General features: G+C 36.7%; 1 protein-coding gene and 1 long non-coding RNA gene across 10 annotated transcripts in view; both read left to right on the top strand.

Annotated features, from left to right (window-relative positions):
- Window positions 1-27,219, top strand: part of PATJ (PATJ crumbs cell polarity complex component) — a 304,720-nt gene that overhangs the window by 28,100 nt on the left and 249,401 nt on the right. For 8 of the 9 annotated variants that reach the window (XR_006742178.1, XM_036447830.2, XM_036447825.2 and 5 more), the window contains exons 8-14: window positions 9,263-9,481; window positions 11,272-11,371; window positions 15,493-15,584; window positions 16,686-16,848; window positions 19,996-20,142; window positions 22,504-22,580; window positions 25,059-25,115. Coding sequence is in view for 8 of the 9 variants with exons in the window: in XM_036447830.2 (XP_036303723.1) it covers window positions 9,263-9,481; window positions 11,272-11,371; window positions 15,493-15,584; window positions 16,686-16,848; window positions 19,996-20,142; window positions 22,504-22,580; window positions 25,059-25,115 (855 nt within the window). In the remaining variant the exon portion in view is untranslated. The remainder of the gene's footprint in view (window positions 1-9,262; window positions 9,482-11,271; window positions 11,372-15,492; window positions 15,585-16,685; window positions 16,849-19,995; window positions 20,143-22,503; window positions 22,581-25,058; window positions 25,116-27,219) is intronic. The other variant, XM_036447829.2, reaches the window with a different exon arrangement.
- LOC118724504 lies at window positions 12,914-14,864 on the top strand. Its single transcript, XR_004989603.2, has 2 exons — window positions 12,914-14,576; window positions 14,811-14,864. It is a non-coding gene; the product is annotated as an uncharacterized LOC118724504 (long non-coding RNA).

Raw genomic sequence — 27,219 nt, 5'->3', positions numbered from 1 at the left:
TCGTTTTTATTTTGCTTTTACATAATTTAAATTGTATGGTTTGAAATATAACTTTATGACATGTGTTACAATCAGAAGGTACGGTGATTATAAATAGTTGTCTCAATTTATGTGACAACTATTTATAATTTTTAATTCAAGTAAAATATTAAATATCACTTGAATTAAAAAAATTTTGGCATTGTCAAGCAAATGACTACACTTTATTATTTAGCCCTGTTTGAACTGAAAGTGGGCCTTTTAAAAACTTACCAACTGTTTCTGCTTAGTTTTACATTGAAGAAAATATTTAATATATATTTAAAAACCTTTAGTTTTTGGAAATGAACTTAGAAATTTGGTTATGACTCCACTTAGTAATGAGCCTATATTATTATATATAGAATGCTCATCATAATCACAATAATATGTAAATTTCACTGATTAAATTGCAGTTATATACACATTTATTCCTTCTAGTAAACATATACAAAAATAAACTTGATATGTAAACGCACTTTTGAGGCAAATTCAGCCATTGCCCATTTCTAAGCTAGCTTGTTCCATGTTGTACTAATTGTGGAGCTACTAATCTTTCTATTATGCTTCTAGAATCTACCTGCATTTATTTAGAGCAGAGACCTGTCGGGGTCACTGAGTATCGTACAGAGGGTCAACATGATCAAAGCAAATTTTTTTGTTAATCCTCACTAGAGGATATTTTTTCCATTCAATTTTAGAGAAAGTATAAGGGCAAGAAAGTGAAAGGGAGAGAGAGAAAGAAAAGAACACACATCAATGTGACAGACACATTGATTGGTTGCCTCCACATGTGCCCTGATGGGAATTGAACCCATGACCCTTCGGTGTGCAGGCTGACGCTCTTAACCACTGAATAACATCAGCTATTAATATTAAATGCTATTAGTTCTGTCACCACGTTGAAATTTGCACTGATGATATTAGAAGCAGTGGCAAACTGAAACTGTTGGTTCCGTAGTGTGCAACAGGCAGGGACATCAAATTATTAGCAGTTGTTGTATTCTCCTCTACCATGTGCTTGCAGCAAAAAAGAAAAAAAATGCCAGTTTTACTTAAGAAAGTGCAATCACAATTATTAATTTTGTACATTTTGACCTTTAAGTGTACATATTTTTAATATTGTGTGACAAAATGGGATGCACCCTATAGCACTTCTGCCATAAACTGAAGTATGATGGGTACTTTGCCTTAAAAACGTTTGTAAGATATAGTATTAACTTTTTAAAAAAATATATATTTTATTAATTTTTTACAGAGAGGAAGGGAGAGAGATAGAGAGCCAGAAATGTCGATGAGAGAGAAACATCGACCAGCTGCCTCCTGCACAACCCCTACCGGGGATGTGCCCACAACCAATGTACATGCCCTTGACCAGAATCGAGCCTGGGATCCTTCAGTCCGCAGACCGACACTCTACCACTGAGCCAAACCGGTTTCAGCAGTATTCACTTTTTAAATACTAAACAGCCTTTTAATCTTTAAATTTTGTTTTATTTAAAAATTTTTGCCCTTATTAAAAAATTTGAGATGTAAGTAGTATTCAACATTATATAGTTTCAGGTGTACAATGTAATAATTTAATATTTACATATATTATGAAATGATCACCACAGTAAGTTATCCATTACCATATATAGTTTTTTTTTTCTTTATGATGAGAACTTTTAGAGTCTATTCTCTTAGCAACTTTGGAATATATAGTACACTATTATTCATTATAATCACTATGCTATTATAATCACTATTATATTTCTATGACTTTTATTTTGTAGCTGGAAATTTGTCCCTTTTGATCTTCTTCACCCATTTTGTCTGCCCCACCTTTGGGAACCACCCTGGAACAATATTTTCATTTTTTGAAAAAATATCTGACAGAAAAATTATGATCATTCAGACTTGAGTATTTGACAGATATCTTCTTGAAAATGAATGAAGTGAGCCCGTTATTTCAAGGAAAACAACTGAGAGCATTTATTAATGATGAGAAAATTTGAACTTTCAAACAAGAGTTAGAATTTTGGAAAATTTGTTCTTTACTATGAGCTCGAATGTTTTCAATATTTAAAGAGTTCTTATTAGATTGTTGGTGATATTAATATTTTTAATATTTTATAATTAAATATATCAATATTTGGAAGGTCTTCATAGCTCTGTGAATCAGTATTTTCTGAAGACCAATGTGTGATATGACAAAATAATATATAGGTATAAGATCCATTCAAGATTGATCAGTTGATTTTATTTTATTTTTTATTTTTTTAATATATTTTATTGATTTTTTTACAGAGAGAAAGGGAGAGGATAGATAGTTAGAAACATTGATGAGAGAGAGTCATCAATCAGATGCCTCTTGCACACCCCCTACTGGGGATATGCCCTCAACCAAGAATGCCCTTGACCGGAATCGAACCCAGGACCTTTTGGTCCACAGGCTGACGCTCTATCCACTGAGCCAAACCAGTTTCAGCTGATCAGTTGATTTTAATGAAACTGTAACTGAACATTTTTTTAGATGTATTTCATGATTCTACATTGCAAATATTCTTTTTTCTTTTTTTTTTTCTTTATTGATTAAGGTATCACATATTTGTCCTCAACTCCCTTTTTCAATCCCGCACCCCTCCCCACTCCCCTATTGTCCTTGACTATTGGTTAGGCTCATATGTATGCACTCAAGTCCTTTGGTTGATCTCTCCCTTTTATCCTCATCTTCCCTCTGAGATTCAGCAGTCTGACCCATGGCTCCTTATCTCTGGGTCTGTTCTTGTTCATCAGTCTATGTTGTTCACCATTTCCCCTAGAGGAGTGAGATCATGTCCTACTGGAAATATACTTATAAGAATAGAAAATGAGACAAGCAATAATGGTTATGCTGAAAGGCAAATGAATCAGAGATGGAAGACGCTGATGACGCCTTGCCATAATAGCAGTCAGCAGCTGTGTATCACTGCAGGTTGCCCAGGACCAAACCAGAGAGGGTCGGACCTGTATTACCACCATTTGTCCACCATCCAGAACTGAAATATCATTGCTGACATATACACATAAGGAACTGTTTGACATTGAAATTGGGTCTCAAAAGAACTGTTGGCACAGAAAGACACTCACTACAGACTGATTCATTTGCCTTTCTGAAACTATTCTTTAAGAAACCACCACTTGTGGAGTTCTGCTGTATTATCAAAAAAGAATGGGTTGAAAAGGCTTAAAGTACTTCTCCATTTTCAAACTATGTATCTAATTGAAGCCAGATTTTTTTATATACCTCAACCAGTATGAAAATTCAGCTGTCTTCTTTTAAGCCAGACATTGAAGAGATTTGCAAAAATAATTTAAAACACCACTCTTCTCACTAGTTTTATATAACTTTTTAAAGAATAAAAAACACATACACCAATATCATATATATTAATGTGTTAAATATGTAAATTCAAAGCACCATTTTCTAATTCAGTAGATATTAACAGTGATCAAGAGAGAGATATCAAAAAGCTCTTTGAGTTTCTGAGTAATATTTGCGGTATAATTGATAGATAATAAATTGCAGATATATAATGTATACATTTTATTAAATTTTGACATATGTGTACTGGCAAGTCTAAAATCTGTAAGTCAGGCTAGGAGGCTGGAAACTCGGCAAAATTTGAGATCCAGTCTGAACATTGACATTTGTAGGGAGGTTAGCAGGTTTTCTGTTACAGTCTTTCAGCAGAATTTCTTCTCCAGGAAACCTCAGTTTGCTTTTGTTTGTGTGTTTATTTGTTTGAATATATTTTTATTGATCTCAGAGAGGAAGGGAGAGGGAGTGATAGAAACATAAATGATGAGAAAGACTCGTTGATAGGCTGCCTCCTGCACGCCCCACACTGGGGATGAGCCTGCAACCCGGGCGTGTGCCCTGACCAGGAATGGAACCCGAGATCCTTCGGTCCATGAGCCGACACTCTAACCACTTAGCAATCTGGCCAGAGCATCCTTAATAGTTTTTAAGAGTACAAAGGGGTTCTGAGACCAAAAGGGCTGAGAATGGTCATTTTGTGAGTCTTTAAAACACATCTGTGACACAAAACAAACAGTAATCTTTGAGGATTTTTTGTAAGGAATGAGAAATTGTGGAGTATTTTGGAATCTTTTCTCATATCCTTCCCTTCCTCCTTGCCATTTTAATAGGCCTGGTTGCTGGAGTAACATTTTTTAGGATGCAAAGTGGAATGGTTGTTGTGGAAAACAAAGGGTCTATTAAATTTAGAAAACACCAAGCTAAATAAAATCAAATAGGTTCCTTACTGTAAGAATTGTCTGAGCTTTTAATATCCTAATGTATGTTATGAATTTTCACAAGGAAAATATGATGTGCAGAGTTTACCAAATGAATCCCTTTGAGATACTATTGGGCAAAGCCCAGGTCTGGTCTTTCACCCTTACTGGAAGGGCTTGTCACTCTTTTAGGTCATCAAGGAGAGGTTAGGGGTGTGCCTGTCAGAGTCCTAATGGAAAAGCAAGTGTTTACACCAGACACTGTTTTTAAGAATTATTTTCATATAATTTTTTTTTTTTGCTTTTTATCTTTTAAATTTCTTTATTGATTAAGGTATTACATATGTGTCCTTATCCCCCATTTCCCCACACACACTCATGTCCTCTCCCCACCCCCCCCCCCCCCGCCCCCTGTTGTTTGTTAGGCTTATATGCATGCATATAAGTCCTTTGGTTGATCTCTCCCCCTTACCCCCACCCTCCCCTACCTGCCCTCTGAGGTTTGACGATCTGATCAATGTTTCTCTGTCTCTAGATCTGTTTTTGTTCATCAGTTTATGTTGTTTATTATATTCCATAAATAACACAGTCATAAATCTTACTCCCAAATCATAGATGTGGAAACATAAGAAATTGCCCAAGGCTACCTAACTCAAAAATGACAAGGTCAAAATTGAGCCTGCAACTGTTTAACTCTGAAACCTGTGCTTTACTTCTTAAATCTATTTATTCAAAGTTTGCCTTAATGTTATTCTTCCCGGTGTGCACCTATCTAGGTTGGTCATACCTACCTATCATCATGGAATATAGCCAACGGTAGGCGCAACAGACTCTTGACTCTTTCCTGTAGGGATTATGGTGAGACCCAACAGCAGTATTCACATCTCTCTTCCATTCACCTCAGCTAATAGCAGGTAGAATCTCTTCAGCCGACTCTGCATTGTGGTTAAGTCTTTATTGTTTTTAATTAAAACGTACTGAATATGCAACTTTCATGGTAAGGGAATATAGATATGCTAGGTCATTAGTTCATATGTGATCAAGATTGACCTTAAAGACATACCTACATTCTGCTGAAGGGGTTAATAACTACTACTTTCTTCAAAGAATATAAAATTGAATGACAGAAAGTTAGAAAAACAAGTCATTTTTTTTTTATTTCAAAGGGTTTCATAAAACAGACCCTTATGTTTCCTTTTGTGTACACATAAGTCAATATGTGTAGTTAAAAAATGATACAGAGTTGAGGGGATGCAGCAAAGAACACTTAACTGAGATTACTGTAGCCTGAAGAGGCATCAGAATTGGATGCATTTGAGGACTTCATTGCTGTTAGCAAGGTACTAGCCTAAATATTTTATATATTGTATTGGGTAAAATGCTCACAACTCAACGAGAAAGGAATTTATTCCCATTTTGTTTAAAAAGGAGCTGAGATTTAGAATTGACCTCTGGCCACACGACTTGATCAAAGGAGAGCCAGGATTGGGTGTTTCTGACGCCAATGCCCTTACATGACCTTCTGTCTACTGCCTTGAATATTATAAAGTAAATGAAATGGAAAAGTATTGATTCATAAGAGTTTTTTTTAGAAGCACTTATTGGAATCTATCTACAATAACCCATCAGTAAATGTAATCAGGGCTGATTCTATAGAAAGGAAAGTACATAGTATCATGTAAGAGGAGCTAAAACAAATAACAACTTCTTGTAATCTTCAGACACTCTCAAAAATCCACAGTACCCGAAGTACACATCGTTTGAGAATTCTGTTCTACTTTGGCAAAAATTTAAAATTTTTTCAGCAGCTGGAAGTTTTTCTAAAACAATATTTCTAACAAGCAGTGTAAAACAACTTTGTTTTATAGAAATCGCTTTCATGTGGTCTGTAGTAATTCTAGGCAAATCAGGGACACTGAGTTACCCCGTTGTCTCACAAGAGGACTCTTACAACTCAGCCCCTTTAAAAGTTGTCATGAATTATTGACTCTTTGGCATGAGGCAATTAATATGAGTCATCATAACTATCTAGTAAACTTTAATACTAGGAAAGTAATGAAAGTCTTAGAGGCTGGGTGTGGCCCATGAGGAATTTCAGTCTAGAATGAGCAAAGGCCAGCTTGAGGCCGCTCAACAGCTGGTTATTCCCAAGCAATTTTGTTTAAGTGAGTCCTATAAACAGATATTTTTTTATCCTTAAAAATCAGTGGATGAGAGCTCTGGGAATTTGAGTAGGGTAGGAAAGATATACTTAGATTTAGTAATTTTCTTTAATTCCTTAAGGGAAAGAGTGTTTATTTTATTTTATAAGGTCACAGGTTTCTGTCAATGACACATTGCCTTTTTATTAAAGACCAGTGATTAAAGGAGCCTTGACTCAAAAGCAGTAATGATTTTATTTTTTGAGTTGTGGAATTGTTTGATGTTATTTTTTAGTTTTCAAAGAAACAGATTTGATTTCTTTTTAAAAAAATATATTTTATTGATTTTTTTACAGAGTGGAAGGGAGAGGGATATAGAGTTAGAAACATCGATGAGAGAGAAACATTGATCAGCTGCCTCCTGCACACCTCCTACTGGAAATGTGCTCTCAACTAAGGTACATGCCCTTGACCAGAATCGAACCTGGGACCTTTCAGTCCATAGGCTGATGCTCTATCCACTGAGTCAAACTAGTTAGGGCAGATTTGATTTTTTTATTTCTTTTACGGGCAGGCCTGAATTCCTTTAGTGTTCAAATATTTTTATTTATTTTTTTATTTTAGAGAGAGAGGAAGTTGGGTTGGGGGAGAGAAACATTGATTGGTTACCTCCCTTACACTTCCCAACCAGGGATCGAACCCCAAACTTAGATATGAGCCCTGCCTAGGAGTAGAACCTGAAATCTTTTGTTGAATGGGATGATTCTCTAACTAACTGAACCACCCAGCCAGAGCATAGGTTTTCAAATATTTTTTGAATTGAAATTATTATTAACAATAGCTGAACTTAAAATGCCAAGTTTTATATATATATATATGTATGTATGTAAATGTGTGTACACACATACATATATATTTTTGGCCAATAACTGCTAAATTGGATTAAAATATATTTTTAAAACTGTAAGTGATACGTTAGTGCTTTCACTATAATAATGTGGTACCCAGTTATGCCAGCTCTTTTTTTTTTTTAATATATTTTATTGATTTTGTACAGAGAGGAAGGGAGAGAGATAGAGAGTTAGAAACATCGATGAGAAAGAGTCATCGATCAGCTGCCTCTTGCACACCCCCTGCTGGGGATGTGCCCGAAACCAAGGTACATGCCCTTGACCGGAATCGAACCCAGGACCCTTCAGTCCCCAAGCCGATGCTCTATCCATTGAGCCAAACTGGTTTCGGCTATGCCAGCTCTTTTAATTTTTCTGCCTTCCATACTATCTTTGCCTAGATGCATAATGTTTTTCTCTTTCAAAAAAAAAAATCTATGGGTTAATAAATATTTTGTTGTTTGATTAGCATACACTTTGAATCTTGGCATAGCAATTTATTGGTTATCATTGATTTAGGACTTCTGTTAAAATAACAAAAAGGGCTCTAATGCCTTTTAGTTTTCTTACACATAGGCAGGTTATGGAAGGAGAATGCTGATTAGAAAATATTAATAAAATGCAATATTTGGGGATGCTGAACATAAACAAGGTAGCTGTCATTTTGTTATCTTCCCTATCAATCTGACTAATACTGTTTTTACACTTATGAATTCCTTAGAACACCTGTTTTTCTGGATGAAGAAAATCTTTGACTTTCAGTGACAAATGTAAATTATCTCCACCATTTTAAGTTGAGTTGAGGAAAAATAATAGTGCCTAGGAAGTGACTAAATATGACTTATGGTGAAGTGCCCTTTTTTGGCCAAGCCAAGTATGAAAACACTTATTCGACACATTCTTTATTCTTTGGTCAGGCCATGCTTCTGTTCGATGGCTCGATTCACAGAAGCAGTTTTACCCTTATTTTTCATCATAACCTCTGACTTTTTCTTAAGTAGTTGTTTTAGTTCAAGTTTGTTGCATTGGTAATAACAGAATATCAACTTGCCAGTACTTCAATTAGAAATCCATCAGCTCTTTATCCCTTTTCCCATAATTATTTCCTCCTTGCATCTATTTCTTTTCTCTGAGTCTTTTCAGTTCCTTAGGCTGACAACTTTTTTCCTTCACACCCACAACATGCTTAGGGGAGCCTGTTGACAATTCATTAAAAATACATCTAGAACCTCACTTCTCAACACCCCAACTGCTAACCTAGTCCAAGCCATGGTTATCTCTTTCTAGATTATAGCTTTACTAACTGGTATCTCTGTCCCTATTGTTTCCTCTCCTCTAGTTTTATTTTCAGCACATAGGCTTGAGTGGTCTTGTTAAAACTAAGTCAGGTAATAGCACTCCTCTGCTCAAAGCACTCAAATGACTTCCCTTCCTACTCAAATGGAGCAGATGCCCTACACAGCTGACTGACTCTGGTAATGCTCTCACCTCTTCTTTGACTACTGTGCTCTTTACTCATTCTGTTCCAGACACACTGACACCTACTGTCCCTTGTTAGCCTTCAGAGTTTCTACCTTTATGTTTCTGACCTGATGCCCAGGGCTTTCTGACCTCTTCCTTGCATATGTGGCCATTAATAACCTGGCTCTAGGCCACTGGGCATGAAATGATACCCTCAAGCAAATACCTGTTTTAGAATTCTGGTTACTCCTCCTTTTGAACTCTCCCCTGCCCCACCTCCACCTCCTTTTTTTCTTCTTCTTTTTTGCAAGGACTTCCTTTTATCTCTTGCCATTTCAGCCATTCATTTAAAATGTTATATTTTATTTAGCATTTTAGATGTCTTCTTTGCCGGCCATTTTGCCACAATGCAAAGTCTGATGAATTGTTATTAACTAGTGAAGTGAGATCATTGATTTCTCAGAATAATTTTGTTTCTTTCTTGAATTAAAGGATGGAAGACTCCAGACAGGGGACCACATCTTGAAGATTGGTGGCACCAATGTGCAGGGGATGACCAGTGAGCAAGTTGCACAAGTGCTGAGAAACTGTGGGAATTCAGTTAGGATGCTAGTTGCAAGAGACCCAATAGGTGAAATTTCTGTAACCCCTCCAACCCCTGCAGCCTTACCTGTTGCCTTGCCTGCTGTGCCCAACAGGAGCCCTAGTTCTGTGAGTACATAAATTATTCTTTCATCATAAATCAAGTATTGGGTGTGATACATGGTAAGAGTAGAAACACCTACTTGAAATGCCACACTGGTGTGAGTAGTGTCACAGTGGCCACCAGTGAAGCAGCAGAAGAGCCTAATTTGGAGACATTGACAAGTTTGATTTTCATTTTTGCTGTTTCGCAGGGTTAAGTCATTCCACTTCTCTGAGCCTCAGCTACTCATCTGTCAATTGGAGGGAAATAATTCTTGCCATTTCTATTTCGTTAAGTTGATGAGGAGACATCCAGATGGTGGAACGGAAACTAAAAACTGATCAATGTATGACAGTTGTCACTGATAGTAACAAAATGGCCAAAGAGAGTAAACATTCATAATAATATTTATTATGATTAGTAATAATCATAGTGATATAATAACAATCATTATTATTAATTGTTGTCAAGTACCTGGTATTGTTCAGGTCATCTGAATTCTTCCTAAGAATTCTAAAAGATATAGGCTTTGAATCAACAAGGTGATTAGGCAAAAGGAAAGAACTGGTTTTTTTAAAAGAAGGGTCCCGGATTATTGTGATTATTGTGAGAAGGAGATTGGAAAGTCACTGAAGGGCCATTCATATGAAGGGCCATTTGGTGTCTTCTGTAAAGTATTTGCCTTTGTAGTGAGGGAGCAGTGTAACTGTGATAAGTGAGAATTTGATGCAATCAGTTGTTTGCTTTCTACTCTTAATGTTTTGAACTATGTTTTTAGATATCTTACTCTTTTATAGAAATAAATTAGAAGACAAATAATGAAAATAAGTTTTAGGTGAATATTTTTTGCCTGCAATGATTATTACAGTAATTAGCCATTAAATTTTTTTTTTTTATTGATTTTAAAGGCAAAGGGAGAGGGAGAGAGAGAGATAAAAACATCAATGATAAAAGAGAATCATTGATCAGCTGCCTCCTTTACCCCCCTATTGGGAATCAAGCCCGAATCCCAGGCATGTGCCCTGATCAGGAATTAAACTGTGACCTCCTGATTCATAGGTTGACTCAAACACTGAGCCATCGGGGCAGGGCACAAAAATTACTCTTTTTTGTTTCCAAAATTTTTGTTTCTAAAATTTTCTTTAGATTTAGTTCTTTTACATAGAAATTAATCCTGAATTTTTTCAAGTTGGCTGTATTAGTTTTCTATTGTGTAATAAGTAATCACAAACCTAGTGGCTTGAGACAATATCCTTTGTTTGTTCACGGTTCTGTAGGTCAGAAATCTGCATGGGCTTGGCTGAGCTGTCTGCTTAGATTCTTATAAGGCCAAAATCAGGGTGTGGGCTGGCTGGGCTCTAAATTTGGATGCTCTGGGACAATCCATTTCCAAACCTATTTAGATTGCTGACACAATGCATTCTTTGCAGTTGTAGGACTGAGGTCTCTCTTTGCTGGCTGTCAGCTGAGGGCATCTTTCAGCTCCTTAAGGCCCCCTGTATTCCTTCTCACATGTCCCACTCCATCTTCAAACCACAAGTCCAGTCTTTATACTTCAAATCTTTTTGCTTCCATCATCAGGAGAAAACTCCAATTTGAAGGGTGCTTGATTAGATTAGGCTCACCTGGATAATCTCCCTTTTGCCTTGTAATGTGACAAACACAGAAATAGCATCAGGGGTCAAAAGTCAAGACCATCTTAAAATTCTGTCTACCTTAAGTGCTAAAAAAATCCTTGACAAACCATGCACAAATTTATTAGAATGCAGTTATGTGACTAAACATTATGTATAATTATAATTTTTTTTCTTTTCAGGACAATTCTCTTTATGAAACTTATAATGTTGAGCTCATTAAAAAAGATGGGCAGAGTCTTGGGATTAGAATTGTTGGCTATGTTGGAAGTGCTCATACAGGTAAAGGAATCGTTTCAATTTTACATTTGGAAATAGTTGTAAAGGATATTAAGGTTTCTAGACAGCGAAATTAAATACCTGCAAATTTTAATTTAAACTTTGAATAATAAAACTGTTACCAGACAGGAACCAGACCCGGAATGGGTCTGCCTTAGACTGGCCAGTAGTGTGAAGGTTCTTATTTAAAAAAATATATTTTATTGATTCTTCACAGAGAAGGGAGAGGGATAGAGAGTTAGAAACATTGGTGAGAGAGAAACATGAAGCAGCTTTCTCCTGCACAACTCTACTAGGTATGTGCCCACCACCAAGGTACTTGCCCTTGACCGGAATTGAACCTGGGACCCTTAAATCCTCAGGCCAACACTCTATTCACTGAGCCAAACCGACTAGGGCATGTGGGGGTTCTTGACTTTGTGCAGGCACAAGTCCAGGTAATTTTGATAGTAAATTTATTAAAACTGGGGACAGTGAAACCAGGAAAGGCCTAGAATAGGAGAAGCAACAGGAGAGAGCCCAGGTGGGGCTGCTTTGGTTCTCTAGAAATGTTAGAGGGGGAAAAGTGAGCCATGACAGGGCTGCTGTTAACTGACTGTAAAGTCAGAGAAAATGGGGCCTTGGAGACAGGTTCAGAGGGCTAGTCTGGGGTGAGCTGCCACTGCCCTTTGCTATCCTCATTGCATGTCTCAGGGGTGGGGGTGAGTGTGGGACCCTTAAAGTGTAGGAGAAAGAAAATTCACTTGAAGCATCGATGGGCTACCTCTTGCATGCCCCCTTCCAGGGATCAATCCCTCAACCCAGGCACGTACTCTGACCAGTAGTTGAACCAACAACCTCTTAGTGTACTGGCCAAGGCTAAGATATATATATATATATATATATATTTTTTTTAATTATAAAGGCACTGTTTATTAAAAGACATTTCATTTTCAAAATTGAAAATTTTAGCATCATATCAGATGCTAAAGTGTGTACATTTTTGGGGATACCCTGTATACATGGGAGCAATAGAGAAATAAAAGAATAAAAAAAGTTAAAAAAAATAGTGAAACCTATCAAGAACATATTTATAGGTGGTTTAATTTCTAATTTTAATTATAGATCCACATTTAGAGTTATTTAAGAATTAGCATCTCACCAATTAGTGAAAGGCCTACCATCCAATTTCTAAAAGGAAATAGCATTTGAGAATTTCTACATCATATTGCTCTACTTCTAAAGAAAAGGTGTGTTATAGGAAAAAACTTTTACCTTGCTTTTACATTCTATAGAGTCTGATCAGTTTATTTCAACTAAAGTCTGGTAATAAACACTTGATATATATATATTTTTAATATATCTTATTGATTTTTTTTTTTGCCCCTCTCCTTCCCTCCCACACATCCCCTCCCTCCCCAGAGTTTTGTGTCCATTGGTTGTACTTATATGCATGTATAAAAGTCCTTCGGTTGATCTATTATCTCTCCCAGATCTTCCTCCCCTCCCCGCTGTAATTTGACAGTCTACTTGTTGATATACTGTCTCTATATCTATAAGATAGATATATTTTGAATGGTGTAACTCTTAGATATTATGACATTTTATATGCAATAAAGTAAAATGACTACTGCATATATTTCATATTATAAATGTCCAAAAGTATTACTATTATGTCTAATTACTAAAAAAATTAAGATAAAACAAATACTTTAATTAGGATTCTTTTTCTTTCATATAAAAGGAATACATTGTAAGAATAAATACATAGCTGGGTAGCTTAACTGGTTAGAGTTTGTCGCGATATGCCAAAGTTGCAGGTTTGATCCCCAAAAGAATAAATACACTGCCTAAGTCTCTCTGAGTAATAATACTCAGGGGTAGCCATTCAGGTCATGTGCCCAGGTTTCAGTCTCAATGCCCTGCAGGAGGTTTCTCTCTCTCCCTCTCCCTTCCTCTTTCTCTAAAATCAATGAAAAAAATATTTTAAAATAATTGTAATAATGCTCCCTCAATTCCTACATGGAATTGAGGTAACCTTCATGGTAAGACTTACTCTATTATTAAAGGAAGTTATTAGAGTAAGGAAAAATAAACCTCTTACAAATATCTTCTAGTAACATGAAAATTCAGAATTATGAAATGTTCTAGTTTTTTTTTTAAATAGCAAGATTAGAAAGTTAATTTTTCTAAAGTTATTATTTTATATATGTCTAGCAGGTGGAAATATTAGAAGTGCTAATGTATTCAAAGTCCTGAATGAAATCCATGTCAAACCACCTTGTGCTATTTTAGCCTAATAACAATTTTCAAAACTAGCTTTTTCTAAATGCCACCTTTTTAACGTTCAGCATTTAAATGAGTTTTAAAAGAGCAAAGTATCGCTTGTATAATAATGTTGCAAAAAAACTGTCAGTAGCTCTCACTATGCTGTCTGGTTAGAGAAATCATGGATTGGTTCCTAAATTTTTGGCTTATGAACCTTACTATCTGAAGTTTTCTTGTAAATCTCACACTAAATATGCAGAATAAAATGAAAGTGAATAACAGATAGGGAACTGATAAAATTTAATGGTTATATTCCTGAGTAAAGAAAAGATCATTTGACTTATTTACCCTCAAAATAAGTTTTTGGGATTGGAGGGGATGGGCAGTGGTGAATCAAAAAACTAGAACAATCAAAAAACTAGAACATTTAAAAACTCAATATGGTTTTTATCATGTAGTCTTTTCAAAATAATTCTCTTTATTCCATTCATTGGAACTTTTGAGCAGTTACTTTGCTTAATTTTGGAGGAGGTAGAATAATGAACATAAGAAAAGTCTTGTCAGGGAGACAAACATGTAAATAACTCAATTATTCAATGATAAGTAAAATACATGTTTTAATAGAGATGCAAGCAAGCTCTTAAGGTGAATAAGAGTCAATTGGACAGAAGGCAATTGAGAATTTACAAAGAAAGGCTTTTTGTTAAACATCAAAAAGGAGAAGAATTTGAAACAAGGGGTGAGGTTGGCAAGAAGAAAATACTGAAATGAGAAAAAGTCTAAAATTAAGAAAATATTTGGTGTTTTGGTGGAATATCAAGAGTCTTGTGTGTCTGGAGATTTGTCTTGTTGGAAGGATAAAGTAAAATAAAGTTTAAAAAAAGAAACTTGGGGCAGATTATGGAGGTCCTTGAATGTGATTCTGTGGAATTTACTTTTGTTATGTAGGTGATAGAAATCCGTTGTGCTTATTTTTATTTATTTAATTAATTAATTAAATATATGTTTTTATTGATTTCAGAGAGGAAGAGAGAGATTTAAATGTCAATGATGATAGAGAATCATTGATTGGCTTGCCTCCTGCACACACCGCCTACTGGGGATTGCCCACAACCCAGGCATGTGCCCTGACTGGGAATCGAACCTGGGACCCTTCAGTTCACAGGCTGATGTTCTATCCACTGAGCCAAACCAGATAGGGCTGTGCTTATTTTTGTTCTGCAGACAATATTTTAAATTTATTTGATATTAAAAAATAAAAATATAAAGTCATCCAGAGCTATGGGTTTTCTTTTTCCAATTTCCCTTCAAGTCCTTGCCTGTAGGTATGCATATTTTTTACATAGCTGTAATTTTTATATAGCCATATTTTCTGGTTAAATGTTTTATTTTATAATGTGAGGATTATTTCATGTTGCTGAGATTATTCTAGTTTTTGAAGACTGTGTGTGCCTCTCTTTTTTCTGTGTTTGGGGAAACTAACATGAACAGTGAACTACATACAGTCAGGAAGACCTGGTAGTAGATTCCTGTCATAGTACAGGTGAAAATGTTGAAGGCCATGCCAAGTCTATTGAGAAGTGTGACAGACGAAGAGAAGAGGGCTCTTTGAATTCCAACTTATATTGGAGAGCATCTTCTCAAGGTTCCCTTACTATTTTTTTTCTAAAAATAGTCATCAGTCAAATAATTTCAAATTCAGTTTACTTGTGACAGTGACAGTTTGAAATAATCCATCAGTTTCTCTGCTTGTGTTCAAAATAGTATTTATCAAGCCTTCTGTCAGCCCTTTAGCTAATTAACCTCTTGATATGAATCTTGCAATCAAGGTCTAATTAGAGCTTTCACCCCTTTTCCATATGTTTTGTGCACCTTAGGGGAAGCTTCTGGGATTTATGTGAAAAGTGTAATACCTGGCAGTGCTGCATACCACAATGGACAAATTCAAGTGAATGACAAAATAGTTGCTGTAAGTAACTGCTCTCTGTTTAGAATTGAATCAAGTTGGGGGGAAAAGTTATCTTCATTTAATATAGAGGCTTGATGCATGAAGATTTGTGCAAGAGTGGGCTTTCCTTCCCCTGGTTGCTGGCATCACCTTGCCTTGGCCAGAGCTGCCTTTCTGCCTTCCCGCACTGCCCAGAGGCCAAGAGCAGCTGCGGTGGTGAGGAACACCTGCATCCCACCCTGCCCCAGCCACTCAGCGACTGCATATGCAAATTAAATTGCATACTCATTCTTTATTGGCTGGTGGGCATCATGAAGGTATGGTCCATTAGCATGTTACTCTTTTATTAGTGTAGATGAGAAAGGAATGGCTTAATATAGTCCCATAATACTTAAAAAAAACCAACCCACTAAGTTTGTTAGTACAATAAAATCTCATTAATTTGAACTCGTATGGGTCCTAAATTTTCTTTTTCTTTTTTAAATGTCTGTGGAGAGTCACTAACTACAATGGTAAGAAAAATATAATATATACAGGTATGTATTTAATAATAGCTATAGTTTATTTGGCATTTTTACATGCAGTCTCAGACAACCACAGGAAGTAGAAATTATGTCCATTTTTCAGAGGAAAGAAGTTTTCAGAGTATCTATGTTAATAATACATTGCTGGGGTTGGCATTCCAATATAAGGCTCTCAACTTCAAATCCTGTGCTTTAACCATCACATTATAGCAGTTCTGCCAAGCATCAGATTTTCATAGTTTCATAAAATAAAACAAAAGTTCATAGCTGGTTATATATTTGCAGGTAAATATCTGCTACCTAATTTACCTGAATATTTTTATGGCACTTGGAATTTTGAATAGCATCAGAAAATGAGACCCTTTACTTCTTAGGCTTAAGTTAAAATGTGTGATTTTAGGGCTACGAGTTTGGATTTGCTTTTTTGTGTCTCAGGAAGTTTGTCAGCGTATTTTATACTAATTCTTCATCCTTATTTGAACATTTTCTTAGGTCTAATAACAAATTATTTGGGGAATAAAATGAATTGCCTAATTTGATTCTACCTTGCCAGAATTTAGAATAGGAGCTAACTTGAAACCTGTTTAATGTCGTTTAGGTCGATGGTGTGAATATTCAGGGTTTTGCCAACCAGGATGTTGTCGAAGTATTACGTAATGCCGGGCAAGTGGTACACCTAACCCTCGTTCGAAGGAAGGCATCCTCACCAGCTTCGCCACTTGTGGAACAGCCTCCCCTGGTTGAACAGCCTTCAGACACAGGTAAAGGATTCCACTGTCCTTTCCCCACCTTGTAATACGGGTTGGAAGAATAACTCACTGATGGAAGTTGCTCTGTGAGTCTGGGAAGGAAAAACGGCCCACCTTGTGTAATGCAGAGATGGAGAAATTAATCAGCTCATCTGTGTACCGAATAGCTTCCTTCGCCTATTATAACGTGCCAGGCCAAATGTCAGAGCATTAAGCTCTGAAAGCTTCTCTAAATGGAGATGGGAATTATTTTCCCAAAAATCTCCCAAATTTCAATCATTACTTATTTGAATAATAAAGCTTTGGCACCTTTTGTTCAGGAGCTCTCATTTGGCTAGTGCTTTGACATTTTCCAAATTTCAGATTTCATTTTACTTCCAGGTATATATTTGATTCTAATGTTTCTCAATTTACCTTTTGAAATATAGCAAGAGAAAATAAAACCTGAATTTCTCTCAAGAATATTTTTATGTGTATAAAAATATTTATTGTTTTGTAGATTATATCAGTAGTAAACTTTCACTAGGGTACAAAAACAATTGTATGCATGTCAATTTTTAATTATCAACTTATAAATGTATAGATCAACAAAATTTGACAATCATGGGGACATATATTCAATTTAAAATGAATGACTAGATATAGAACTAGTGAGCAAGAAATAATTCTACCAGGAGATGAATACAATTGTTTTTTCCCTTCCTCTGAAGATATAATAAGCCTGGAAACCTTTGCTTTCAACTGATACTGGTTTGTATTAAATTGAAACTTTTTAAGTTTTATGCAATAGTGGAAATTTTGCTGCTGAAAGATAGATGCCCTGTCAGCTTCATTGTATGTATGAAATTTAAAATGGCTCAAATAGTACAAATTGTACAAATGCTATATTGACCTTAAAAGGTTTACATAAATATTTATATCAATATAATGATTTTAATAGCTCTGATCTACCCCTGGCTTCAGTTCACTATATCAACTAATGTATACCATTTGTGAATTAGCAATTCTCTCTTTTTTCAAATATGTTTTTATTGATTTCAGAGAGGAAGAGAGAGGGAGAGATAGAAACATCAATAAGAGAGAATCATTAATCAGCTGCCTCCTGCACACTATCCACTGAGCCAAACTGGCAAGGGCAAATTAGCAATTCTTTACTGGGCATGCCTACATTTTAAATTTGTTTTGACTCTAAATCTACACATATCCCTCCATAGTTTGGGTGTCCTTACTGTGATTTTCACTAGCACCCTTTGAAGAGCACTCTGTTGTATATAGAATTTATCACACTCCATTGTAATCACTTGTTATCGTATGGCCACTCTGTAAAGTAGGGGAGTGGTTATACCCTTGCCCTCTGGCCCATGTAACAAGGCTTGGTGTACCTTCCACACAGCATTTAAGTCTGTTTTACTGAAATAAACTATTCAGCTTCTAGCTCTTGCACAACAGCTCCCTCTGGCATTCTGAATCTTACTTTTTTTCTTGTAAATCCTACTTTTTGTATACCTTATATTGGGGTGGGCAAAAATAGGTTTACAGTTATGATTATGCAAAACAGTTTATTCTTATTTTATTATTTATTAATTATTATATTATTTATCTTTTTCTTATTGTTATTATTTCATATCCTTACTTATGATTTACTAGAGGCCCGGTGCATGCAATTTGTGCACAGGTGTGTTCCCTAGGCCTGGCCGGTGATTAAAGCGCAAGGGCCTGGCATGGAAGAGCAGACCCCAGCAGATGTGTGGGCCCTGGGAAGCACCTTGGTCCCTGGGCCCCCACATGCCCCATCACCTGAGTCATCATGCCCCACCCAGGCTTGGGAGCCAGGCAGTGAACCTGCCTCTCCACGGCCTCCCCTGACACCACTGCTGGTCACCATCTGCAGGGCAATTGGTGGGGCAATTGGGCCCTGCTTGCACCCACCTTGGCCTGGTGCCGCTCGCTCACTTGCTCCACCATCCTGCCACAGTCCTGCTCTCATCAGGGCCCATCAGGGCTGGCAGCACCTCCACTGCTGCACGCTACCAGCACCACGTGGCTGCCCTGCCCCGCCCTCCTTCCCCCCAATGGTCCACGCTTCCCCCTGGTAATCGGCACATGTCATAGCGAGCAGTCGAACTCCTGGTTGAGGGAACAATTTGAATATTAGGGTTTTATTATATAGGATCTTATAGATAATGATGGCTGCTAATTTAACCTACTTTTGCCCACCCCTGTGTAGTTGTTTGTGTAACTATTTTTTGTATGTTTGGTAGCACACAATTACATCATCATACTGCTTTGTACTATAAACTTTGGTGTCTAACCATTCTCTCCAGTGACACTAGGATCTTCTGGCTGGCATTCCTTTCTCTAGTCTGGGCTGTGTATTTAGTTTGTACCAATGGATTTATGATTTTTAAAAATCCTATGTGTAGTTTAAAATCTCATGTGAAGATCAAAGGAACTTTTAACTGGTTATCTTTTTCAATCATTTATTATACAAATTGCAAACAGAGAAACTGAAAAATAATACATGAAATACCCACTATTTAGATTCAGCAGTTATCATTTTGCCGTATTTGCTTCATCTCTGTATGTTTTTCCCCTGAGCCATTTCAGAATGAGTAGTAGACATGATGACACTTTAGCCCTACATACTTCAAACTATCACTTTACAATGAAGGATATTTTTTAGGTAAACATAATGTTATCACACCAAAGAAAATGTATAGTAATTCCCTAACATCAGATACCCAACACATACTTAAATTTTTCCAATTGCCCCTAAATATATTTTGTAGCTTCTCTCATTCTTTCCACCAAAAAAATCTCATGAAATCATGAATGAATAATGCATTGCACTTATTGATGTGTTATGTTTCTTTGGTTTCTTAATTTTAAAAAATCCCCCACCCCTCTTCTTGCTTTGTCATTGACCTTTGCCTTGCTTTTCTTTTTCCACTGCCTAGTTTCTTACTCTTTTCAAAACTACCAGCATATTTATTTTTTAAGGAATTGATTGGTTATCACACATGAAATTTTAAATAAAGGAGTCATATTTATTAAGTTACTTGAAATATTTGTAATGAAGTTGTGAAACAGTAGAACAGGAGAGGAAAAGCTCACTTAAATATGGCTGTTAGTGATTCAAGTGTACAATTCTTATCTTAGGAACTGTTGTAGAACCACAAAAACCACCAGCCCTCTTTCTAGCTGGAGCAGTGGACACAGAAACTAATTTGGATGTTGAAGATGAGGAAACTGAAGAAAGAATGGATAATCTAAAAAATGACAACATACAAGCATTAGAAAAACTGGGTAGGCACAAAGCATTCAATTCAAAGCAATTTGACTTTCTCATTTGTTAACCTTTTTCTCTCTTTTTAGTTAATACAATGTAAGGAGTTTTAGAGGCATTTTGGCTCTATAAAAAGTGGGTGTTTTTAATATCAACATCTTAACACTTGTGACAGTTGGGAACCAAGTATATTGTTGTTTATTCTTTGGTTATATTAATTTTGAATGCATTTTTATTAGTATGTGATGGCTATTTTTAATCTTGTCAGCATTTTAAATTGCTGCATACTTTAGCTTGTATATTAGTGATATAGATATACTAAAGGCCTGGTGCACAAATTTGTGCCTGAGTGAGGTCCCTCTTGGTGGCCTGCGGGGATCAGGTCAAAACCTGCTGTCCAGCACTACATGCAGCTCTTCTTGATGCTTCTGTTCATCCCAGCCCCAATGCACCTGCTGTGGACTAATGAGTCCCAATTAGTCCCAATCAGGAGAGGCTCATGCTGTCACAGCAGCACTCACCAGTCATGATCCCCCCTCCCCCTTGTGCCCTCCTGAGGGGAGTGGCCTGTGGGATTGGGCCAAAACCAGCTCTCTGACATCCCTTGAGGGATCCTGGATTTCGAGAGGGCACAGACCAGGCTGAGGACCCCACCAATGCATGATTGGGGCTGGGCAGGGACCACAGGAGGGCTCCAGGGCATGTCCCCCCACATCTTGCCCAGACCTGACCAGCCAGACCCCAGAAGCAAGCTAATCTACCTGTCGGAGTCTCTGCCCCCTGGTGGTCAGCGCACGTCATAGCAAACGGTTGAGTGGCCTTAGTATAATACACTTTGGTAACTCTTTTGGATCCAAGATTTTAAAAATATATATGTTTTTATTGATTTTAGAGGGAGGGAAAGATAGAAACATTAATGGTCTGTCTCCTGCATGACCCCCACTGGGGATAAGTCCACAACCAGAGCATATGCCTTGACCAGGAATTGAAGCAGCAGTCTCCTGGTGTATGGAACATTGCTCAATCAAGTGAGCCACACTGGCAGGCTGGAAGAAGTTTAATAGGCAGGATGGTAGAACTCTTAATGTAATTTCTTATAGAAATGTTAACAGAAGTAGACACAAAGGTGCAGAGCACACACGAATGGTATTTGGTTTTTAATAGGATCTTTGGGTAGTTATCCATGCAATGTAAACTAACATATAGTTATTTCATGGATATTCTTTTGTAAATTTAGTAATTTAAATTCTTCAGTGTTCATTAGTCTTCGTCTTTGATTTCTGAGGTTAGTCTGTTTTAGTTAAGGATTATGTAGTTACATTTTATGTAGTTAAGCATTGTGTGCATCCAGGATGAGCTGTCCATGCTGAAGACTGAAAGAGCTGATATTGCAAGTTTTGTTTGATTTTAAATAAATAGTTATGTCACAAGTTGTGATAAGAGTTCTGCGACTTGTCTGATCTTGTGTCAAAACTGAGGGTTTTCCTTCAACTTAAAGAAAAAAGGTGTGGCATGCTCTGGTTTCTCTTCAGACCACATAAATCTTTCGCCTTTCACTAAAGAAAAAAGGTGTGGCTTTGTTTATTATATGCTACTACTATAAATATAATTTGAAATTGTGGTTTTAGTACTTTGACTTTTGACTAGTAGGCATTATTCAGAGTATAAACCGTGTGGTAAGCTGCAGGCTAAGCTGATGTGGAAGACAGGCAGGACACTTAAAGTCTGTCTTAGCTCTTTAACATCATCTTACCTGTGTAAAAAAGGCAATATTAATGTCAACTAAGAAAATCTTAAAGATACAACGAAACCACAAAGATCAAAGTAAAAGCAAAGTTTCTATTATATTAAATCTCGTGAACTCAGTGGTTGAATTAAAACCAGACACGCCTTTATATCCACCTAAGAGAAAAGTCTGAGTGGATTGTGTTGGTATGCCTACTTGATAGGAAAGATAGCTTGATGCGTTTTTACTTTTCCTGTGGGTGAGTGGAAGGTACTGCTTTTAAATTAAATCCTTGTTTGTCCTGGGATATTATATAAAGCAAAACCAGATGCATTTGACTTATAAGCTACAGGATGTTTATTTATAAGCTGTATGTAATTAAAATTTCACTTATAACTCATCACTTCTTCCCTTTACAGCATTCCTTAACAACAAAAGCCCCTTCAAAATTTGGTCATGTCTATCTTTACATTTTACAGTAGTCTTAGAGGGTACCTCTGATTTACTTTAGTAGGTCTAAGTTCATGCATTTTCATTTCATTTATTTCCATTTTATTTACTGAAACTGCTATTATTGAAGAATTAAGTTGTGTGTTTGGCTCACAGTAGTTTTAACATCTTTAACATTACCCCCCCCCCTTTTTTTTTAACCCAGAAAGAGTCCCTGACTTTTCAGAAAATGAGCTGAAATCGAGATGGGAAAACCTATTGGGCCCTGATTATGAAGTCATGGTATGTTAAGATCTTCAAATAAAAAACACTCATGTCTCATTTCATGTCATGCCCTTACCATACAATTTAAAAGAATGGGATAGTCAAAGAGTAGCCAGCCTGTACTTATTTTTTCCTTCTGCCTTTCTTTCCTGTTAAATCAATCAATTGATTATTATTATTATTTAGCATTTTAAGCTATTAGATCAAGTAAGGACTACACACAAATTTTACAATTAGCAGGCCCTCAGTTCATGCTGAAACCATTTAAGTCAACGATACGCAGAAAAAATGTTAGGAGAGAGAGGACTTGCCTTTAAATTTATAACCTGTCTCAGCTGCTTAAAAATTGCTGGCATTTTTATGATTGCTTTTATGATCTGTTTGTTTTATTGTACACTGAAAGGGAAGTGGATATTAGTCCTATGTTTCACAAAGAATCTTACAGTTTTATGAGAAAAATGAAAGAATGATTATCAAATGTATTTGGGAGAACAGGAGGTAATTTAGGTTAGGTATAAGTTTATAGTGCCAGTGGTCCATTAGACTTCCTTTCACCTGTTATTAGATTCATTGAGTAAGGGATTGATTACATTTCCCCATTTGAATCCACATGAAAGCAGACATCTATGCTTAGAAAAGTCTCTACCGTGTTCACTAAATGCGTTTGTAATAAAATATTCTATTTCATTTCTATTGTCATTAACATTTTCTTACATGTGTTTATCATTAGTACTTGTTGGCTGGTTGGAGATTTTTTATTTCTCTTCTCCGTTCAGAATAGGCAGCCACTTATAGTCGGACATTTTCCAGTGTCATTAAGATGAGTCAAAACAGTTCATACATTCTCTTCTTGCTAATTTTATCCTTGTGTATCATTCCTCAGGGACTACTTGCTTCTTTACTTCATAGATTTTGAATGCTATTTTGTCAGTAGGCTGTCACCTAGGAAATGATTGGGCTACTATCCTTTATGGTTTGATGTCCAAAGTAATGTGGTGTATCAGTGTTTATAAATGGCCAGTTTTGTGATGAACTGTTTTTTGTTAAAATGTTATCCTCCTTACAACTACCCTTCCATATATCATTTATCACATGGAGAGGTTACAACAGAGGGGCTAGAAAGGGGGGGACAGAATTTGAGGTTGGAAATTTAAAGTGATCGCTTATTCATTAAGAGTTGTATCTTGTTTTGAAGAATGAAGAGCAGAAAGAAGCCAGGCAAGATGAATGAAGGCATGCATACATGTGCTCCAGTGTTCCTCATTTTATTTTCTTCCAGCATCTACTTATCTGCAGTACTTTTTAAAGCTTTAGTTGGATCATTGTTTAGCTTATCTCCTCCCTCCAGATGCATCCTATTTTATTAACAACTTACAGATGCAAATCATCAGTAAAGTATTTTGCTTGTAAGCCATTCATTTCTGAGGGTGTCCACCATTGGCGCTTTGAACAGTTTTAGGCCAGGATTAAAAGTGTTAGGTATTCCATGAGCCTCCCACTAGTCCAGGTCTTCCCATTTATGTCCTTGCCAGCCATTTCTCCTAAGGAGATGGTTTGATCTTGTTGGGGAAAGTCAGACACATAATTTTCCCATACTTGTCTGACTTCACTGACCATGCAAAATTTGTTTTAAGGCCAGAATTTAAAAGTAAAAATGACCAGACTCCTGATTTTGTCAAAAGAATGAAATTTTTTTATAGCTAACATATATTTTATTGATTTTTTTTTTACAGAGAGGAAGGGAGAGGGATAGAGAGAAACACCGATGAGAGAGAAACACTAATCAGCTGCCTCCTGCACACCTTGTACTGGGTATGTGCCTCAACCAAGGTACATGCTCTTGATTGGAATCAAACCTAGGACCCTTGAGTCTGCAGGCCAACACTCTATCTACTGAGCCAAACCAGTTAGGGCAAAAATGAAATTTTTTATGGAGTCAATATAATAAAGGATTATATTAAAATTTTAGGGATTGTGGATTTAAAAAAAAAATAGTATAGGTATTTGCCCATCACCATTTGATTCAACTTTCAAATAAGTTAGGGCCATGGTCGGCAAAGTATGGCTCACGAACCACATGCGGCTCTTGGGTCCCTTGAGTGTGGCTCTTCCACAAAATACCACGGCCTGGGCGAGTCTATTTTGAAACAGTGGTGTTAGAAGAAGTTTAAGTTTAAAAAAATTGGCTCCCAAAAGAAATTTCAATTGTTGTACTGTTGATATTTGGCTCTGTGGACTAATGAGTTTGCCAACCACTGAGTTAGGGAAAAAAAGAGAACAACAGAAAAGCAAATATTCTCTGAAATTTACATTATGTATTATACTTATGGAGTTGAGAAATATAGGAAAGAGATTAGAATGCATGTCAGGTGCATTCTTTCACATGGAACATAGATTTTACCAATTTTTTAAATTTATTATTATTTCAGGAAACCTAGGAAGAAGTAAAGTTATGCTTTTATAAATATTGAATCTATTTTTTTCTTGTAAATTTAGGTTGCTACTTTGGACACACAGATTGCAGATGATGCTGAGTTACAGAAATATTCAAAGGTAAGCATTATTTCTTTTTTTTTTAAAGTTACCAGTTTTTTGATGTTGGAAGAATTTCCTCTAACTTCTTGTCAAAGAGACTAAATTAGTGCTCTAACCTAGTTTCCAGAATTGAGTCTTAGACGTTTTCTGGAAATTTCTCACTTATGAAAGGTGATGATGAGCTATGCCTGGAAAGAACATGGGGTCCCTTCTACCACTTCCCAGAAACCAAAAACTCAGGTTTGACTGCTTTGCCCACCTTAAAGGTAGTACACAGAGTAACATTGTGCAAAGTGTGCGTAAGCTTTTCAGATTTTTATAAGAAGGCCTTTTTAAGGTTTTCTAAAAATCAAAACCACAAATATAGACTTTAAAAAACCCTTCAGGTCCAGATGTTTAAGGACAGAAAAGTGGTTTATCTTCTGAGTATAAGCAATGTTTTTTCTTGAACTTAAAATAATTTTTTATAGTGAGAGCTTTATTTCTAATGGCAAAATGCCAGAAGGTAACTTTTACCATTTTTAGTATCCTCTCACTACAAATTAATTTTATAGTTCCTGTTCTGGCTAATCAACAGCCAGGGAATTAAAACTTAGAATAGCCACCTAGGTGGCTTTCTCGGACAAATGGTAAGAAAGGTAAGGTTTTCTTGTCAGAATAGTTTCAAACATTATACTGTAACCCCACCTGGGGTAAATGAGCTGAGCCCAGCTTAAACTCTGCTGTCACATGTGTGTGTTACGAGCTGTCGAATTGGCTCCAATTTCTGGAGACCCTATGGTGTGTGAAGTCCACAATGTCCTGTCTTTGACAGCCCAGCTCAGTTCCTATAGACCCATGCCTCCAGCTTCTTCTTCTTTAAAAAAAAAAATTTTATTGATTTTTTACAGAGAGGAAGGGAGAGGGACAGAGAGTTAGAAACATCGATGAGAGAGAGTCATCGATCAGCTGCCTCTTGCACACCCACTACTAGGGATGTACCCACAACCAAGGTACATGCCCTTGACCTGAATCAAACCTGGGACCTTTCAGTCCGCAGACCGATGCTCTATCCACTGAGCCAAACCGGTTTTGGCGCCTTCAGCTTCTTTTATAGAGCCAGTCCATCTCATAGCTGGTCCTCCTCTTTTCCTGCTGCCTTCTCTTTTCCCTAGCATTCCTGTCTTTCCTAAAGAACCCTGCCTTTTTATGATGTGTCTGAGGTAGTACGGCTTCAATTTTGTCAGTTTTGCCTGCAGCAATGCGTTAGGCTTAATTATTAGCTATCGGGCCCACTTTTCATCTTTCTGGCTGTTTCAGAGTATCTGTAGACTCTCTTCCAACACCGTATTTCAAATGAATCAATTATTTTCCTATCCGCCTTATTTACTGTCCAACTTTCGCATCTGTACATGGTAATTAGGTACACCAGGCTGTGGATGATCTTAGCCTTGGTCTCTCAGGACACATCTTCCCTAATTCTTCCATTGCTGCCCTGCTGAGCCTCGGTTTTCTCTTGATTTCTTGGTTGCAGTCTTCATGTGAATTGACGGTTGAACCAAGGCAAGCAAAATCTTGAACAATTTCAATGGCTTTCTTGTCTAGGTTAAAATTGTGTATTTTTTCTGTGTTCACAATGTTCAAATGCAGTCTGTTTTGGCACTTTCTGCTTTCACCCTCATCAGACGTCATTTCAAATCATTGCTTCTTTCTGCCAATCAGATGTTGTCACCAGCATATCTTAAGTTATTGATATTTCTTCCACCAGTTTTCACTCCTCATTTCTCTGAGTTTAGCCCCTTTTTCTGTATGGTTATGTTCTGTGTACAGATTATACAGATGGGGAGATAAAATGCACCCTCATCTGCCATCTTTGCCTATGGGAAACCATTCTGTCTCTCCATAATCTGTCCACAATATAGGTTATACATCAGGACAGTAAGTGCCTAGGCACACCTCTTTCTTTCAGAGCATCCTACTGCTTCTCAAGGTTGATACAACCAAAGGGTTTATGTAGTCTGTGAAACACAGACTAGCCATCTTCTGAAATTCTTCAGAGTGCTCCAATATCCAGTAAATGCTTGCAATTAGGTCACCAGTGCCTTTTCCTTTTCTTTCTTTCTTTTTTTTTTTTTTTTTTTTA

Source organism: Pipistrellus kuhlii, unplaced genomic scaffold (genome assembly GCF_014108245.1).
Source record: "Pipistrellus kuhlii isolate mPipKuh1 unplaced genomic scaffold, mPipKuh1.p scaffold_m20_p_2, whole genome shotgun sequence".
In the NCBI taxonomy this organism is placed as follows: domain Eukaryota; kingdom Metazoa; phylum Chordata; class Mammalia; order Chiroptera; family Vespertilionidae; genus Pipistrellus; species Pipistrellus kuhlii.
Note: the sequence above shows the minus strand (reverse complement) of the source record. Positions and strands in the feature narration are given on the sequence as shown.